The sequence below is a fragment of the Triticum aestivum genome, chromosome 5B (assembly GCF_018294505.1).
Source record: "Triticum aestivum cultivar Chinese Spring chromosome 5B, IWGSC CS RefSeq v2.1, whole genome shotgun sequence".
NCBI classification, from domain to species: Eukaryota; Viridiplantae; Streptophyta; class Magnoliopsida; order Poales; family Poaceae; genus Triticum; species Triticum aestivum.
The window spans coordinates 591576633-591592465 of record NC_057807.1 but is presented as its reverse complement, the minus strand read 5'-3'; the positions used below and the strand labels follow the sequence as shown (position 1 = coordinate 591592465).

The 15833-nt window shown below is 41.6% G+C and overlaps 1 protein-coding gene and 1 pseudogene across 2 annotated transcripts; both read left to right on the top strand.

Moving 5' to 3' along the window:
- Positions 1-918: 918 nt before the first annotated feature.
- LOC123113467 (5'-nucleotidase domain-containing protein 4) lies at positions 919-11152 on the top strand. Of its 2 annotated transcripts, XM_044534701.1 has the most exons (17): positions 923-1344; positions 1920-2182; positions 2680-2757; positions 3653-3873; positions 4144-4236; positions 4472-4555; positions 4702-4818; positions 4912-5002; positions 5076-5132; positions 5308-5361; positions 5507-5564; positions 5945-6021; positions 7061-7131; positions 10061-10121; positions 10390-10449; positions 10591-10653; positions 10738-11152. In XM_044534701.1, exons 1-17 carry the CDS (start codon positions 1200-1202, stop codon positions 10858-10860), a joined length of 1716 nt encoding a protein of 571 aa, XP_044390636.1. In that variant the 5' UTR covers positions 923-1199; the 3' UTR covers positions 10861-11152. The 2 variants fall into 2 exon arrangements, 1 of the variants encoding a protein (XP_044390636.1); XR_006456035.1 differs by lacking the exons at positions 10390-10449; positions 10591-10653; positions 10738-11152 and adding an exon at positions 8495-8648 and having other exon boundaries at positions 919-1344.
- A 3360-nt stretch (positions 11153-14512) lies between these two features.
- On the top strand, positions 14513-15433 carry LOC123115066 (glutathione S-transferase 1-like; annotated as a pseudogene).
- Positions 15434-15833: the final 400 nt, after the last annotated feature.

Below are 15833 nucleotides of genomic sequence, written 5' to 3'. Positions count from 1 at the left end.
TAGAGGAATTTGTTCTTAGCAACGCACAAGTGTTGAGCCTGTGTGATCTATATGTGCAAATTCAGCTATTACGTTTGGGAAATGTTTAAAAGCTGACTTAAGATTTTTTTTAACATTTCCCGACGAACACCTAGAATTGCCAAAAGAAGATAAAATTTTCATGTTGTCTGTAAGAGATTTTCCATGCTCTAAAGCGAAAATTGCCAGTATAGTGCAAAAAATGGTAGAAAAATTGCCACGATGCGCAGAGTTAGTGACATGCGTTCAGTCGGGATCTAACGGTCCTAACTCCTAAGGCGTTCGCTGGGTTCTTAAAAAAATCTGACATTTATTGGTTACCAAAGTTCTTACATTTTGGTATATCTTGTTTCACGTTTCCCTATATTTTGTTTAAAAACAACAACGATTACACCATAGACGCACACATTCACACAACACCTACCGAAAACAGAATCGAAGCTGTAGGGCTTTAAGACAACCGTCTCACACTGAAAGAATAACCTACACTTCTACATTTAAAGCTCTGAAGAATTTGCGAACTGAGTCTGTCTTAGATGGTTAAGTTCTGAAGATTTGACACAGGTGCTCGTATTTTTATGGATTCATTTCAGGCTTTGCGACGATATTTGTTTAGTGGAAGAAGACGTTCACATCGAGTGCGGTTCAAAAATTCCAATGAACTTTGTTATGCAGTTGCCAAAAAAATATCCAAGTTATCCACGTGTCGATAAGCACGACGAAATCCGGCTCGTGCGCGCATGAGCGGCGGCCGGCGGGCGAGCGCGCGTGTGGCCGGAGGAAAATCCCATCCAGGAGGCGGAAGCGGAGCCGCACCACCCGTTCCGTTATTCTCTCACCCACGAACGAACCGAACCGACCTCATTATTGCCCCGCGGCCCCCAGCCCAGCCCCCACCTCCCTTCGCCCCGGCCCGGAACTCGCTCCCCCGCCTCCCTCCGTCGCCCGCGGTCGCTGCTGGCTTCCAACGCACGCGGCATCCGAATCCGCACCGCACCGCACCCGATCCCCCGCGCCACTTGTCCCGCCGCCCAATGCCCGCCCTCCGGTGAGATGGCGCCGCCGCGCGGCGGTGCTCCCACCCCCTCGGATTCCCCCCACGCCATTTATTCTCCCCCAACAGCGTCCCGTCATCCCCCTCACCCGCACCACCCCCGCTCGCCTATTTAAGGCCCAGCGACATGCTCTCCAGGAGGCCGCTCGCCGCCGCGCTACGCCTCGCGCCCCTCTCGCCTCCGCTCCTCCTCTTCTTCGCCTCCTCCTCCTCCTCGTCGTCGTCACCCGCCTCGTGCTCCTCCCCCGCCGCTTCGGCCTCGGGCCCCAGAGGTGCGCGCTTCTGACGAGCATTCGTTTGATTCGGGGCGTTTTTGGTGTGTGTGTCGGTTTCGCGGCGGCACGCTTAATTTTAGCGATGCCTGCGTTGGCCGTTCCTCTCTAATTTTGGCGCTCTTGAATTAAATACGAGAACGTTGGTTTTGATCCGAGGCCAGTCCTGCTAGGCTGTAGAGGGGCAACCCAATTCGGTTTCCGGTCCATGGGCGAATGCTGAAGCATAATCGCGTATGCTTTGCTCTGCTTTCGTGCCCGTCTTAACGAATTTCGTGGTTCGTATCTGTTTACGATGAGATTTTGAGATTCGTATGTATGGGCTGATCAGCCCTTTTTCTGAGCTGCTAACTTATATACTCTGGACTTCGTTTCAGTTTGTCTGAATTATGCAGTTTAAATCCTGTTTCCTGATCGTGTCGTTATGGTAGTCATGCCACGTTCATTGATCGGTCAATCACTAGACTTTCACAGTTTCACCGACCTTTGTTAATTCCTGGTTGAAACACGGAGTTCTATCACTGAATTACAGTGTGATATCTCTGACGTACTTTGTTCTATTCACCTCGTATCAGGCTGCAGTGCTCTAAGGATGGATACCGGCGCTGTGGAGCCAGCTTCAACGGGGGCAATCTGGTCAACACCGTCGGTGGAGCCGAGAAGCATTTCCATCGGGAAGCAGATATTCTGCAACAGGTCTCTCAACATGAGGAACATCACCGCAGTAGGATTTGATATGGACTACACTCTTGCGCAGTACAAGCCTGAGACATTTGAGGCCCTTGCTTACCATGGCACCATTGAGAAGCTCGTGAAGGATCTCAACTACCCTGAGGAGGTTGATGTCAATAGTTACTTCTCCCATTTTATGTGATTTCAGATTTGATATAGATACTTGGGGTCTGTTGTCGTGTCTAGGATTTCATGGTTGCCTCAAAGTAACTTAATAGTTGCATTTAACACAGTACCAACATCATGTCTTTACCTGCTTCGACTTTTGAGCAATATTCCCACCTGGGATAGTCCATGATTTGGACCATGAATTTTGTTCGGTAGTATAAATGCGTGAAATTTGTTGCTGCTCTGAACCAAAGAATTTTGTGCTAGTTACTGCTATTTATCTTAGGAAGGATCACCAATTTCTGCACTAATGTAGTAGCAAAAGGTTCATACTATCAAGTGAATATCTGTTTATTACAGAAGTGCGGAGTTCTTTGTGAAGGACATTTAGTTTTTCTTAGGACTAGCAATTTGATGCTGAGACTTGTGGGCTTAATACTCTCTTGGCTTGCAAGTTTTTGTTCTGAATTGGATTTACTCTGTTTCATTCTGCAGCTGTTGACATGGCAATTTGACTGGAAGTATATGGTCAGAGGACTAGTTCTTGATAAGAAAAGAGGAAATATCTTGAAGGTCCGCTGTATTTGCTTGAACTCACTTCACTTTGTTGACTGAAAATGAACTTGTGACACATAGAAACAACATTACTCTGTCTAATAAAAAATGTACATCGTTTTGGATATTGACATGATCTACAAGGCGAAACTTTGACCATCAGTTTCTATGAAAGTACATTGCTTCAAATAAAAATGATTATTCACTAAAAACATATTCCATATCAGATTTAGTAATATAAATTTCATGTAACCAATGTTGGTAAAAAAACAGTGCTGGTTAAACTTAAGAATGTTTGACTGATCTCTTAAAAACCTTTTGCAAGCAGTGGGTGTAGGATCTAAATTAAAGAATAATGAGAACAAGATGCAGGAAACCCATGGGAGGACAGGGAGCAATTTTTTGTATTTAGCAACAAAGGGGTCATATTATTTACAAAATCAAAGTTCCATGTCTACATTGATGCCTGAAACCTTTTGTTTGTGCTTGCATGATACTAGTGCCGACCTAATTTCTACCTTATTGTTTTTACTTTATATCTAGTTTTCACTTTAAGATTGCATGTTGTAGTTCCCTATTCATACTTCTTGACCGTTGAAAACACCAATTGTTCACTGAACACTTCCCATCATGTTGAAAATATTCAATCCTCTCTTGATGCAAAAGTTCTGTATGATAGGAGGCAACTGTTGAAGTGTATATGTCGATTTCCTAGCCCTTTCCATCAGTTTGGACCTTTGGTTGCATTGGCTAGTGCATGAAGCTTAACAGCAACAACACAAAATAGACCTAGCATAAATTAAATTGCCACTGCTTATTTACTGTACTTGCTACTGTTGGTTAATTTTACGTTTATACTTTCTGAATCAGTGATCAGTTTAACTGCCATTTTAACTATGATGTGCAATATCAGATGGACCGGCACAAGTATGTAAAAGTTGCATACCATGGATTTAGGGAGATGTCAAAGGAAGAGAAAGTTGCTGCTTATGGGAGTACATTGATAAGGGATTCCTTCGATGAACCTGATTATGCCCTTATAGATACACTTTTCTCACTGGGTGAAGCCTATCTGTTTGCTCAGCTTGTTGATTTCATGGACAACAATCCTGCAAAAGTACCTTCAGGCACTGAGTATGGTCATTAGATCCATATATAGTTATGATTCTTTCACAAATGATTTGAAAATGATTACAACGTACCAAATGTGTATGGATATTGGCAAGCATAGGTGAAAATTATGCTTTCACGTATGTTTGTCTATTCATTTTCGTCTGTTCCTCTGCCTATATACGTAAAATATTGGACAGACATTTTATTCCATGTATTCTGATCTGCGTCTTCCATTTTACTTGTATTGATATGCTAATGTACTTGCTACCTTGGATTATTTTGTTGTTACAGCTATGCGCATATGTATAGAGATGTGAGGTCTGCGGTTGATCTGTGTCATCGTGATGGAACTTTAAAACGAATGGTTGCAAAGGAACCTAGCAGGTAGTTCTGTATAATCTTAAACAACCATGTAGTGGTTATTCTAGATCATAGTGCTAGGCACAACAAAGAGTGGACATCATTTTGCTTTCTTTTTTGCAATAATTTGGTATGGTTCTCTTTTTGTTTGTTCACGTGCCTATAGACCTGCGTATATTTCCCCCATTGTTTATGATGTAAGAATTTATACAATTAGGTTTTAACTGGCACAGCTGATTTGTGTGTTCAAACTTGCCAGGTATATTAATGAAGACTTGGCAATTGTGCCGATGCTTCAAATGCTTAGAAAATCTGGACGCTCCACATTCTTGGTGACAAACAGGTATGCTCTTATATCATTTCAGGTTTGATAGATGTCCACCCAAACTGAGGCAGTTTATTTGATGGACAAAAGAAATAATTTGATCATTTTTGTCTGGCCGCATTTCATCTGTCTCTTACTATCTGGAGATGAGCTTGTTTATGCAGTTTATGGGACTACACTGATGTTGTCATGAACTACCTATGTGGGCCATATATGTCAGATGTAAGCTCAAGTCACAACCACAAGTGGCTTGAGTATTTTGATGTTGTTATAACAGGCAGGTTGGTATATCTTGTTTATTTTATTTTATTTTTGTAAATTTATGCTTAGTTATCTGCCTTCTCAACTAAGCCCATCCTTTCTGAACTTTTCAGTTCAAAGCCAAGCTTTTTTCATGATGATAATCGAACAGGATTGTTTGAAGTTGAGCCTGATTCTGGGAAACTTCTAAATGCTGATCTTCAGGAAAGTAAAGTGGTTTTAATGTCTTACCCGTTTCTATGAACCATGTTTTATAATATATGTGTTCTTTATGTAGATTGGAAGCCCAAGATCAAGTCAACATCAGCCAAAACCAATTCACAAAGTGTACCAGGTACTTGTTTTCCTGATTCTGGATGTGTGTAAAACTCTAAAAGTAGAATACTAAAATCTCTCTTATTACTTTCTAATAGTGCAAATGTCTACCTGGTCAATTAGCATTTTGTGAATGTACTTGTAATGGCTACGCTATGTATCTTGCTCTAATAAGCGAAGAAATTATTTTCCAGGGAGGCAATGTTGGTCATCTTCACAGACTACTTTCTGTTGCTTCTAGTTCGCAGGTAACTTCCTGTACTTATTATACAATCTGTTGTGGGTTTGGTACATGTTAGCTGTATTTCTCTGTTTGTGGCTGATTGCAATGAATTTCCTGTTTACTTGGAATTCCAATAATCAAATCAAATAATGCAATATCTTACCATATAGATCCTCTATGTTGGTGATCACATATATGGGGACATACTCCGCAGCAAGAAAGTTCTAGGTATGTGTTATTCAATCTATAATGTTAGTACACTTGCAATCGCCACCTGCTGTTAAATTGATTCAATTTGGTACTTTTGATTGTGCGGAAGCTTTAATGATGTTCTTGTATTTTATAGATAAAAATACACATGGCAATTAGCGTGCATGCTTGATCAATTCAAGTAACTACACAGGACCATCCAATGAGTCCTAAGTGCCTTATTATTTTTCTCTGCACTCATCATCGATGCTGCTGATGGTGTCAAATTCAGTTTGAATAGCAATGCTTAGTTAAAAAGTCGGCCTGTGTTACGGATGTCCTCTGAGTTGTGGTTGGTGGTCGATTCCGCATTTCACTTTCCATTTCTCCAGTGATTATGTGCTGTGTTTATTTAAAAGGTTGGCGGACTATGCTGGTAATACCTGAGCTGGAGCAAGAGGTGAAGCTTCAATCAGAATCAAAGTCTACTCGAAAGGTATAGATATATTACTCAGTAATCCTGAAAATGACTTTTAGCAACATATAATAACTGGGCACAAGCTTTAACAGACCTAACTTTGCATGATTTGCAAATAGCATTCTGTAAGATTTTCATTGTGGTTCCATGAGAGCTTAGTGTTGCACCAGAACTGTTGCCTTTAGAACTGCAGCAAAACTTGGTGGCACAACAGCTTTCTAATGGTGGTAAATTTAACTAAACTTTGATGACCACAAGTTGCATGTGACTGTTCAGATTTGCATGTTAAATTGGTTATAATCTTGACCAGGAAAGGGCCTTCTGTGTTTGTCTCTCAGATTTCAATACAGTCTAATAAGGTTTGTGTCAAAACAAGGAGTTTGTGAGGATTATTAGAACTGAAACCTTTGTTATTTGCGGCCAGCACTATTGGCCCTGCATGTTAAATTGATTATAGTCTTGACCCGGAAAAGGTCTTATGAGATTTTGTCTGAGATTTGAATAGTCTAATAAAGTTCGTGTCAGAACAAGGAGTTTGTTTGTATTAGTTGAAGTGAAACTTCACTCATGATTACACCCTAGGGATGAATTTTACTCCCTCCGTTCCAAAATAGATGACCCAACTTTGTACTAAAACTAGTATAAAGTTGGGTCATCTATTTTGGAACGGAGGGAGTAGTTGGTATATCTGGCCTGAAAGCTTTGCAAACTCAGAAGTTTCCCCTCACATAGGCACAATGTTCTGAGGGTGCTTGCACATCACAAGTACTATGAGAAGAAATTGAGCGGCAAATCAGATTGTTTCTGTATTCATGTTAGGAAAGCATAGCAAAAGGGCGATGAACTTCTTTCTAAAAATATATATATTCTCCATTGGTTAATACATCATTACGGGAAAATGTAGGCAAGGTGCACATGCAAAATAAATATCTCATTTGCCAAAACATTCGAGTTTATTGTCCCTTTATCTGTTTTTTCTCTGTTGAGCTTCCATGTTGTCAATCTGTGTGTTGGCAATCTTCTTAATAGCTCTTTTTATGCTTGTCACCCTACTCAGGAGCTTAGACACCTTAGAATGGAGCGCGATTCAGTTGAAGACACGATCCATCGCCTTGAATGGTCTCTTCAGTAAGTTGATCACTTTTGGTACTTTTCTGCCTTTTGAGTCACTCACATTTAATATGTTCTTGATTCATCGTTTAAGGGTTTACTTGAATACTTCTATAGATGAACCAAAATTTATAGGAATGATTTTGTGAATCATTACAATTTTTATGCATATGGATCAAATCATCAATGGAAGTAACTCATTACGTGCATACACCAAATACCAAATAGGGAAACTCGTTTAAGGCTTGGACTTTTGAGACTACATTTAATGATCGTGAAACAGTGTTCAGTAGGGTCATAATTCTTTATTGAATGCAAAGAGAGTACTTTGGAACCTTCCTTTTAAAGACGTGCTTGATGTAACCTGCATGTCCATGGAATGAAGGTCAGAACATGGATGGTAATGATGTTTCAGATGCGAAGTTCATGGTTGTGCAAGTTGCAGGACATGTATGCTGGTGCATACTGCTGCTGAATGTGAACTACTTTGTTTCATAGTTGGCCGTCTTGAGATGAAACACAGTGTCGTTGCAAGCATGCAACAGCTTCGCCGCTGATTTGTTCATCTGTTCTCTGGTGAGTATCGGTCGCTTGTTGCGGCAGTGCTTCTGCTGTTGCGTATGCTCTCTAGTTTGGGTCTTGCAAAGAGAAGTGGCCTCAAGTGAACGGAGATGCTAGGGCTGTTAGCATCAATGGATCTAATGTTGCACAAAAATATCAAATACACAATACAACATGACACACACACCTTTATGAAAGATAAGATCAAGCAAGAATTTTTTCACTCAACTTGTGTTCTTATCTAAATCGGTTGTATGTAGCTGTTATAGGGGTTTAGAATGCCCATCAATTTACATATGTGAACAAATACTTGGCAAATAGTACGAAGCATTGAGAATTTATGCACATTAACTCTGTGCACACTCTTAAGAAATTCTCCGATACTTCCACACTAATTTTCCTTAGGGTATTGAATTGACCATTCAAATGCTCCTAGAATAATTCAAATTGGCCCTCGTATGAATGGTCAAGTTGTACCCTTGAAGCTTTAGTGTGAAAGCATTGGACATTTTCTTAGAGCGTGCTTGAAGTTAATTGGTGTGTAACTTCATAATGACCACATATTTCTTAATTGAAGTTATTTGCTTGTTTTTTGTCCACATATTTAAATCATTCGCATCTAGAACCCTCATGAAAGATACATATGACTGATGAATAAACCAAGCCAAGTTGAGTTGAAACAATGTTTGCTTTTTGGTCGTCTTTCTCAAGTGTGTGCGTCTATTTGTGTATGCGTGTTTGAAATGTTTGTCCATCGCTAGATCCTTTGGGGCCAACAGCCATGGCATCTTTGTTCATTTTTTATCACTTCTCTCTGTAGGAGACATACCTGAGAGCAAACACAGAAGCAGAATCACTGCCACAACAAATGACCACTTCTCACCAGCGCTGAGATTAAAGAAATCAGCGGTGAGGCTGCTGTGTGCTTGGAGCGGCACCGTGGTTGATCTCAAGACAAGCAATTCTAAGACAAAGTAGGCCACATTCAGTAGCAGCAACCACCTTCATGTTCTTCTCTTCTTCGACAGCCTACTCCTCTAGCAGAGCCCCTCCCCATTTGAGTCGTGCCCCACTGCCCCTCCCCATTTGAGTCGTGCTCCACTGCCCCTCCCCATTTGAGTCGTCACTGTGCTAAACCCCACTCTTATTAGTGTGAAAGAGCAAGTGGTGCAGCACATTCCAAGTTGAGTTGCATTTGCAGCGCGAGAGATTTATCATTCACGCTCTTGCACAGTTGATTTACCTCGGCCCTTCCTCTGAATCTTAATCTTTTCCAAGAGTATTTGTATTCCGCATCGCCTTTCAAAAGGCTGAATGGTAAAATCCTTGCTTAGGAAATTCAATTTAAGTTGAATGTGACCAACCAATTTTTGTTTCAAACAGATGGGTTTTTTTATGCTTCATTTTGTTGCTGCAGCATGGGTCATTTTCCAATTCAATGTCCGTGCTGTCTCCATTTGGCCAATGGGTTGTCCAGATCCTGCCTCTGTAGCTTTTTTACCACCGCAATATTGATCTCTGCTTCCTCAACCAATGATCACGTACATTCTTGGCTGCGCGGTGGCATTTGGAATGCTCAATGATTATGTCAGATGCTAATGCCATCACACACACTTAAGGATGAAAAACGACGCGCTTCAAGGATCTGTCAAATGCTTTGTGAAAAACTCTGCTTGCTATTACCTAAGTTTGTTGAACTTTGTTTTGCTAACTTATCAAACAGAGAAGGGATTGGGAACGGGGGTTGTGATTAGACTATTAGAGCCGACGAAACTCAGCAAGAAAGCCAGAGGGAGGGAGCATTTAGGTCGAAGGTAAAAAAGGAAAGAAGGTTGCAAGCTGCCGGCATCGCTTGCAGGAGTGTTGCTCTAGGTCGGCAGCATTTGGGCTAGTAAGCAAGGAGGAATGGGTGGCCTGTCATGGCGGATTTTGCGCTGACCTTCCTGTCTCCAAGCGGCAGTAGAATGCCGACGTTGATGGTGTCTGAAATGACTTATGCAAGCTTGTTCCAAAATGTGTGACCTTTAACTGGTCATCACCCTGGAGGGCTTGTTCCAAAATGCAATTTACTCTTTAATCATTATTTTTTGAAGAAGACAACATGGCACAAGAGTAATTCAGAAGGCGCACATATATTTGTGCCTTTGCATGCAAGGTATGCAAAAATCACAACAATGACATTAATGAGGTGATGGGCTTAATATGTCAAGATCAAACTTTCTAATCATTGTGCACACTTTAATGTGAAGTTAAGTGTTAAGCGTTCACTTGCCTAGCGCAAAAAAAAAAATTATGGTCAAAGTGTGTATAGTGCATAAAACAGTTCTGCTTGGTTATTTTTATTTTATGTCTAAATCATTATGTCCAACCTCTTTGTGTTTTCTAGATTTGAAGATCTTACAGAGAATGAGAAGGGGAAGTTGTTATCTGAGCATGATAATCTACTGGTAAGTTCTTGTTATGTTTTAGTCTTGTTGGTTGGTCGGTATTTGGAAGAAATTAGTACTCCCTCCGATCCATATTAATTGACGCTGGTTTAGTAATATGGATCGGAGGGAGTAGTTGTTTCACATGAATCTAACTCATCTACCGTGCCATTTGAACTGAAAAAAGCGTAGGATTGGTGAACAATATGGTAGCCCTCCATGACTCATGCTGTATCCACTTCTAGCTGGCTTGCTTTTTAACTCGTGGTAGTTTTTTCTCTGATTGCAGCAAAAGCTGAAGGGTATCCGCTGCCTTCTCCGAGATGCTCAGATGCAACATCATCAGAAGGTAAGTTGTCAAGTTACATAACTTTGTGATCACATTCATCATTGTGTATCATAGTTCACAAAATTTAGGTGATATGCTTAATCGTAGAAAATATCCTCTGCAAAAAAATCATAACTGTGTTAATATTTTGTGTCTGTCCAGTTTCACAAGGTGTGGGGACAGCTTATGAAGACTGGGTACCAAAATTCTCGGTTTGCTCACCAGGTGATGTACCTGTAAAAAAACACGACAGTAATTTTTAGCAGTCGACTGATATATTCTACTTTTGCTTGTGTCAACATTCCACAGGTCGAGAGATTTGCGTGCCTATACTGCAGCCAAGTTACAGACTTTGGGTTGTATTCTCCCAACAAGTATTACCGTCCGAGCGAAGATTACATGCCCCATGAGTTCGATGTGCTTGGCCTGTAGAACTAGTTTGTGTTGATGCGGAATCGAAGTTCTCCTTTGAGGTGTAGGTTGCAACAAGATATGGGCACAATTTTAGCATGATACCGAATAACAAATGTTTACCACCTCACACAATGGATGAGGTCTACCTGGTGAAACTTCACCCATTTTACATGTTTATATACTATAGTTGCTGATAGGAAATTTTACAGGTTTCCCGCTTTGTACATAACATGTTCTAACAGGGGGCGAATGAAACCAATGTTGAATGTTGATCATTCCAACTTTCAAAGTGAATAATTTAATTTGGTTACTCCCGCTTGCCTATGATCATCTGAATTTATAATCCCAATGCGGTCATTTGGTTCAATGTTTGAAAGGCCGAGCCATTTGTTTCTCACGAAGCTGTGTGTACTGGTTCGTTCAAATAGCTGGAAATGCTTGACACCACTGCAGCAACATTGGTGAATGTGTGACCTGACCTTACAGAAGCCCAACCCTAACAGCTCTTTGTGAAAACAATTTAATTCTTGGCTATTTTGAGGGTGAACGACAACCTGGAAATGTTAATGCTCCATTGGTAAGCAGAGATATAGGAGGCTAGCCTGGCTAGTTAGAAACTTCTATGTAAGTTGACCTGAATTGTAATTGATCATAATACTTTAATAGTTGATACAAACGAAGTTAAGCACAAATCCTTTAGATTTGAACATAGCTGGCTTTTAAGAGAAGATTTTTTTAAAATAGGTGGAAAGAATCTGAAATGAACTTATCTTGTTTAGATGTGATGCAGAAGAAATTGAAGAAAGCAAGTATTTGGAAGGACGGGAGAGAAATCTAAGAGGCCAAATACTAAAGGACATGGTAGATCTAACAGATGAGCTAATATGGCTAGGAGTCGTCGTATTCAAAGCTCTCTATGTGAATCTTTGGAAGAAGAGCAATACTGGCATAGGAGATTAAGTGAAGACGGGATGCTTAAGGGGGACAACAACACTAGCTGCTTTCACGTGATTGCTAAAAAAGGAAACATTGCATTTTTTCCCTGAATATACATCAACTGCTCATTTGCTAATCATGCTACTGAGTTTTACAAAAACTTGTTTGGTCCTGCTGAAGGTTATGTTTGGGTTGTCCATGCAAAAATATTTGAGGAGAACACCAGGGAACTTAGTAGATTCTTTAGTGAAGACGAAATTAAGAGTGTGATGAAAACAAATAGGGCTGGAGGTGTGGTTGGATTTTCCATTGAATTTTTTCAAACTTGTTGTCCTTTTATTAAAGGTGAAGACGATGTCATGATGTGCTTAGTAGAATTAATTTTGGTACCATTACACTTGTTCAAAAAGGGGCTAACAGTGACACAATACATAAATTCAGACCTATTTGTCTTCTCCATGCTCTTTAAGCCTTCTCCAAAAAGTCATGGATGAAAGGGTGGCACCTATGAAAAATTTGGAACCTTACATGCTTATTGAAATGGTTTAGCAACATATTGAATTGAAAATGTATCCACTAATACTAACCTGTCAAGATTTTTACATATAATTTTCTCTTGTGAATATTTTTTGTGCTTAACTACTACTCCCTCCATTTTATTTACTCCACATATTAGTTTTGGTCAAAGTCAAGCTTTATAAACTTTGACAAAGTTTATAGACAAAAATATTAACATGTACAATAACATATCAATACCATTAGATTCATTATTGAACGTACTTTCGCATCATATAGATTTGTTATCGTAAATATTTATATTCTTTCCTATAAACTTGGTTAAACTTTTTGAAGTTTGACTTCAGTCAACTCTAATATGCAAAGTAAATAAAAGCGGAGGGAGTATTACCTAACATTATGTGGAACAATTTTACATGTAGAAGTCCTTTTTTAGTTAAAAATGGGAAAGACCATATTATTACCTTTGGATCATGAGGCTGCTTGGTTTGATGCCAAAACTTGACAACTAACTACTTTGCCAACTAACCTTGAAGATTTTTGACAAGCTTAGAAAGAAACCAACTAGCCTTCTAGCCTTAACTACCTAGTGCCTTCACAATGAACACATGCACAACTAATAGTCTTAATTACTATATTAGTGGTTGGAATAACAAATCAATTATCTAACACATCACTAACCTGACCTGCACAACCCAAAAGCGTATGTCATCTTCTTCAAAAGCTACATATTGCTCACAAGGGGCTCGGCGATGGCAATAGACAGGTAAATCCATCGCTCGGCCGCAATAATCCTGAGTCATAAATGCTTTTGAGGACCTAACGGATGACATATGAATGAAAAAAAAAAGATTGAACGTAGCTGAAATAGAAAATATCCCCAGATGAACCCTACCTAACCCTAGCAATTGAAACAGAGCAACTCACATCGCTACACAAAGAATCACTGTCAAATCCTTCGAAAGAGTCAGCCCTATCTCCCAATGAGACCAATGCGGTGGCGCCACCGATGGTGGTCAATTCAGGGCGACGGCGATGGCGGGAGAGAGTGGGGAGAAGCGACTATATAAATGGAAAATGTAAGAGAAAAGAGGATGCCCTGTTAACCACACATGCAAACGCCCTATCGATTGTTGCCCGGCGCCGGCTGTTTTAGCCAAGGTAGGCCCAACTAGTCAAAATTGCTATTAAACCGAGCAAAACGCCGAACCAGTGCAACGTGTTACATACGAGCTCCAAAAGTGATGGTTTTGCATTGTTTTAATCATGGATCGTAGTACGTGTTAACCTAGCTTCAAATGTGGTGGTTTTGCGTATTTTGCTTCACCTGCGACGCTTGTAGGCCGTTACAAGCCAGAAATTGCTTTTAGAGGCCGAGTTCCATGGAGGCCTCCAAATGCAAAATACAAAATTCTTGAAAATTCATATTTTTACATTTCAAAAAATTCTGAAAAAACACAAGGATAGTTGAAGGCATAGTGTACAAGTGTGTAAATTTTGAGGACGAAATACGTTGAAACGAGGGATGTGCAAAAAAGACAAATCTGGGGCTTTTTAACACAATCCTACCAGACCATAAGTCTATCCTACCAGACCATAAGTCTTTTTTCTTACAGGTCGCATTTCAACGTATTCCATCCTGGAATTTTACATGCATACGCCTCACATCATTGTTTACTTGTACAAAAAAATTCAGATTTTTTTGAAACCAAATTTTTTGAATTTTGAATTTTTCAAAAAAGATAAGGCCTTCATAGAGGCCGAGAGTCAAAACCCCATTCTCGTTACAAGCTGGCTTCAATGAAATGAAGTTGTTATCGCATAAGTACAAAGTATGACCGGGACGCCCTAGTGAAGTCAGCGTCAATGCATACTCCCTCCGTTTCAAATTATTTGTCGCTGAAATGGATCTATCTAGAACTAAAATACATCTAGATACATCTATATGTGCGACAAGTAATTCGAAACGGAGGGAGTACATTTTTCCTACACAACCACTACCCACCCTTGGTTTTCTATGAGCAACGGTCCCAAAAAAAAATAATATATATATATATAAATTTGAGGGGTGGACGTTGTGCTCCTGTGTTCTCAGCTGCATAAATGCAGGGCAATTTCCATGGGCTGTCCACACTACTAGGTAGCTGCAGAGCAGAGCAAAGCAGAGCCCTGTTCCAATAACAGATCTGTGGAGCATCCATCACATTCACGGCAAAAGATGTGTTCGCCGGTGAAGGTGTTCGGGCACGTCGACGAACGTGGCGCGGGTGCTGCTCTGCCTGGAGGAGGTGGGCGCCGAGTACGAGCTGGTGCCCGTCGACTTCCTCGCCGGCGAGCACAACACCCCCGAGCACGCCCAGCGAGACGTACGTGGCCAGCTTCTCTCTCGGCCGGTCATCTCTTTATTTCATGCAGTACTTCTCATTGCCGCCGATGATGATCGTGGTCGGGTTCCTTGCAGCCATTCGGGAAGATCCCCGCGTTCCAAGACGGCGACCTCGTCCTGTTCGGTGAGTCTCTTCCTTAGCCCATCCACATCATCATTCCATGAATTCCATCATCCTGTCTCACCTGCTCGATCGATTGTGTGCCACCAGAGTCCCGCGCGATCGCGAGGTACATCCTCCGCAAGTACAGGGCGCCGGGCTCGCCGGACCTGCTGGGAGAGAACGGCGGCGCCGAGGAGGCGGCGATGGTGGACATGTGGATGGAGGTGGAGGCCCAGCAGTACCACCCGGCCATCTCGCCGGTGGTGTTCGAGTGCATCATCTTCCCCGTCATGCGCGGCGCCAAGACGGACCAGAAGGTCGTCGACGAGAGCCTGAAGAGGCTGCGGGGTGTGCTGGGGACGTACGAGGAGCGCCTGTCCAGGAGCAGGTACCTGGCCGGGGACTCCTTCAGCTTCGCGGACCTCAACCACTTCCCCTTCACCTTCTACTTCATGGCCACCCCGTACGCGGCCCTCTTCGACGAGTACCCCAGGGTGAAGGCCTGGTGGGAGGACCTCATGGCCAGCCCCTCGGTCGAGAGGGTCTGCGCCAATATGCCTACCAAGTTCTAGTTCCATCACCTTGTCTCATTGTGTGTGTGTCGGACTGAATTTGCTGTGGAATAAACGAACGAATGAAAGTTATGTACTCCCCGGTAAAGAAATATAAGAGCGTTGATCTAAACGCTCTTACATTTCTTTACCGAGGGAGTAGTATTGATCATGCCGAATAGGTTCTGTTTTGGTGGGCAAGTTCTAGTTCCACGGAGTTGTGGAGCATGTTGTCATGATTGTTGTTCTATGTCTTAATATGCTAGGAAATGTCGATTTGGTGAAAGGTTAGGGAGATGATGCTTCTTCCATGCCAGAGCATACGAGTTTCTAGAGTATGAGGGTGTCTTTAAAGCGGATCCTTGAAACGACCGCAAACGTCCGCGCCAACGTGTCTGGATGCTGCAAGACAACCAACGCCGTCTGCGTCAGTTTCTCCACAAAACAAAGGCAAATCAGGGGGCTTTGCGAGAGTATAGACCTCCGTCCATATAGAACC

Bases quoted from the DNA above. Each gene is read 5' to 3' on its own strand.
- LOC123113467 (XM_044534701.1), top strand. From the start codon at position 1,200: ATGCTCTCCAGGAGGCCGCTCGCCGCCGCGCTACGCCTCGCGCCCCTC. The intron at 2,758-3,652 runs GTCCGCTGTATT...GTGCAATATCAG, and splicing joins AAAGAGGAAATATCTTGAAG to ATGGACCGGCACAAGTATGT. The intron at 10,450-10,590 runs GTAAGTTGTCAA...GTGTCTGTCCAG, and splicing joins AGATGCAACATCATCAGAAG to TTTCACAAGGTGTGGGGACA.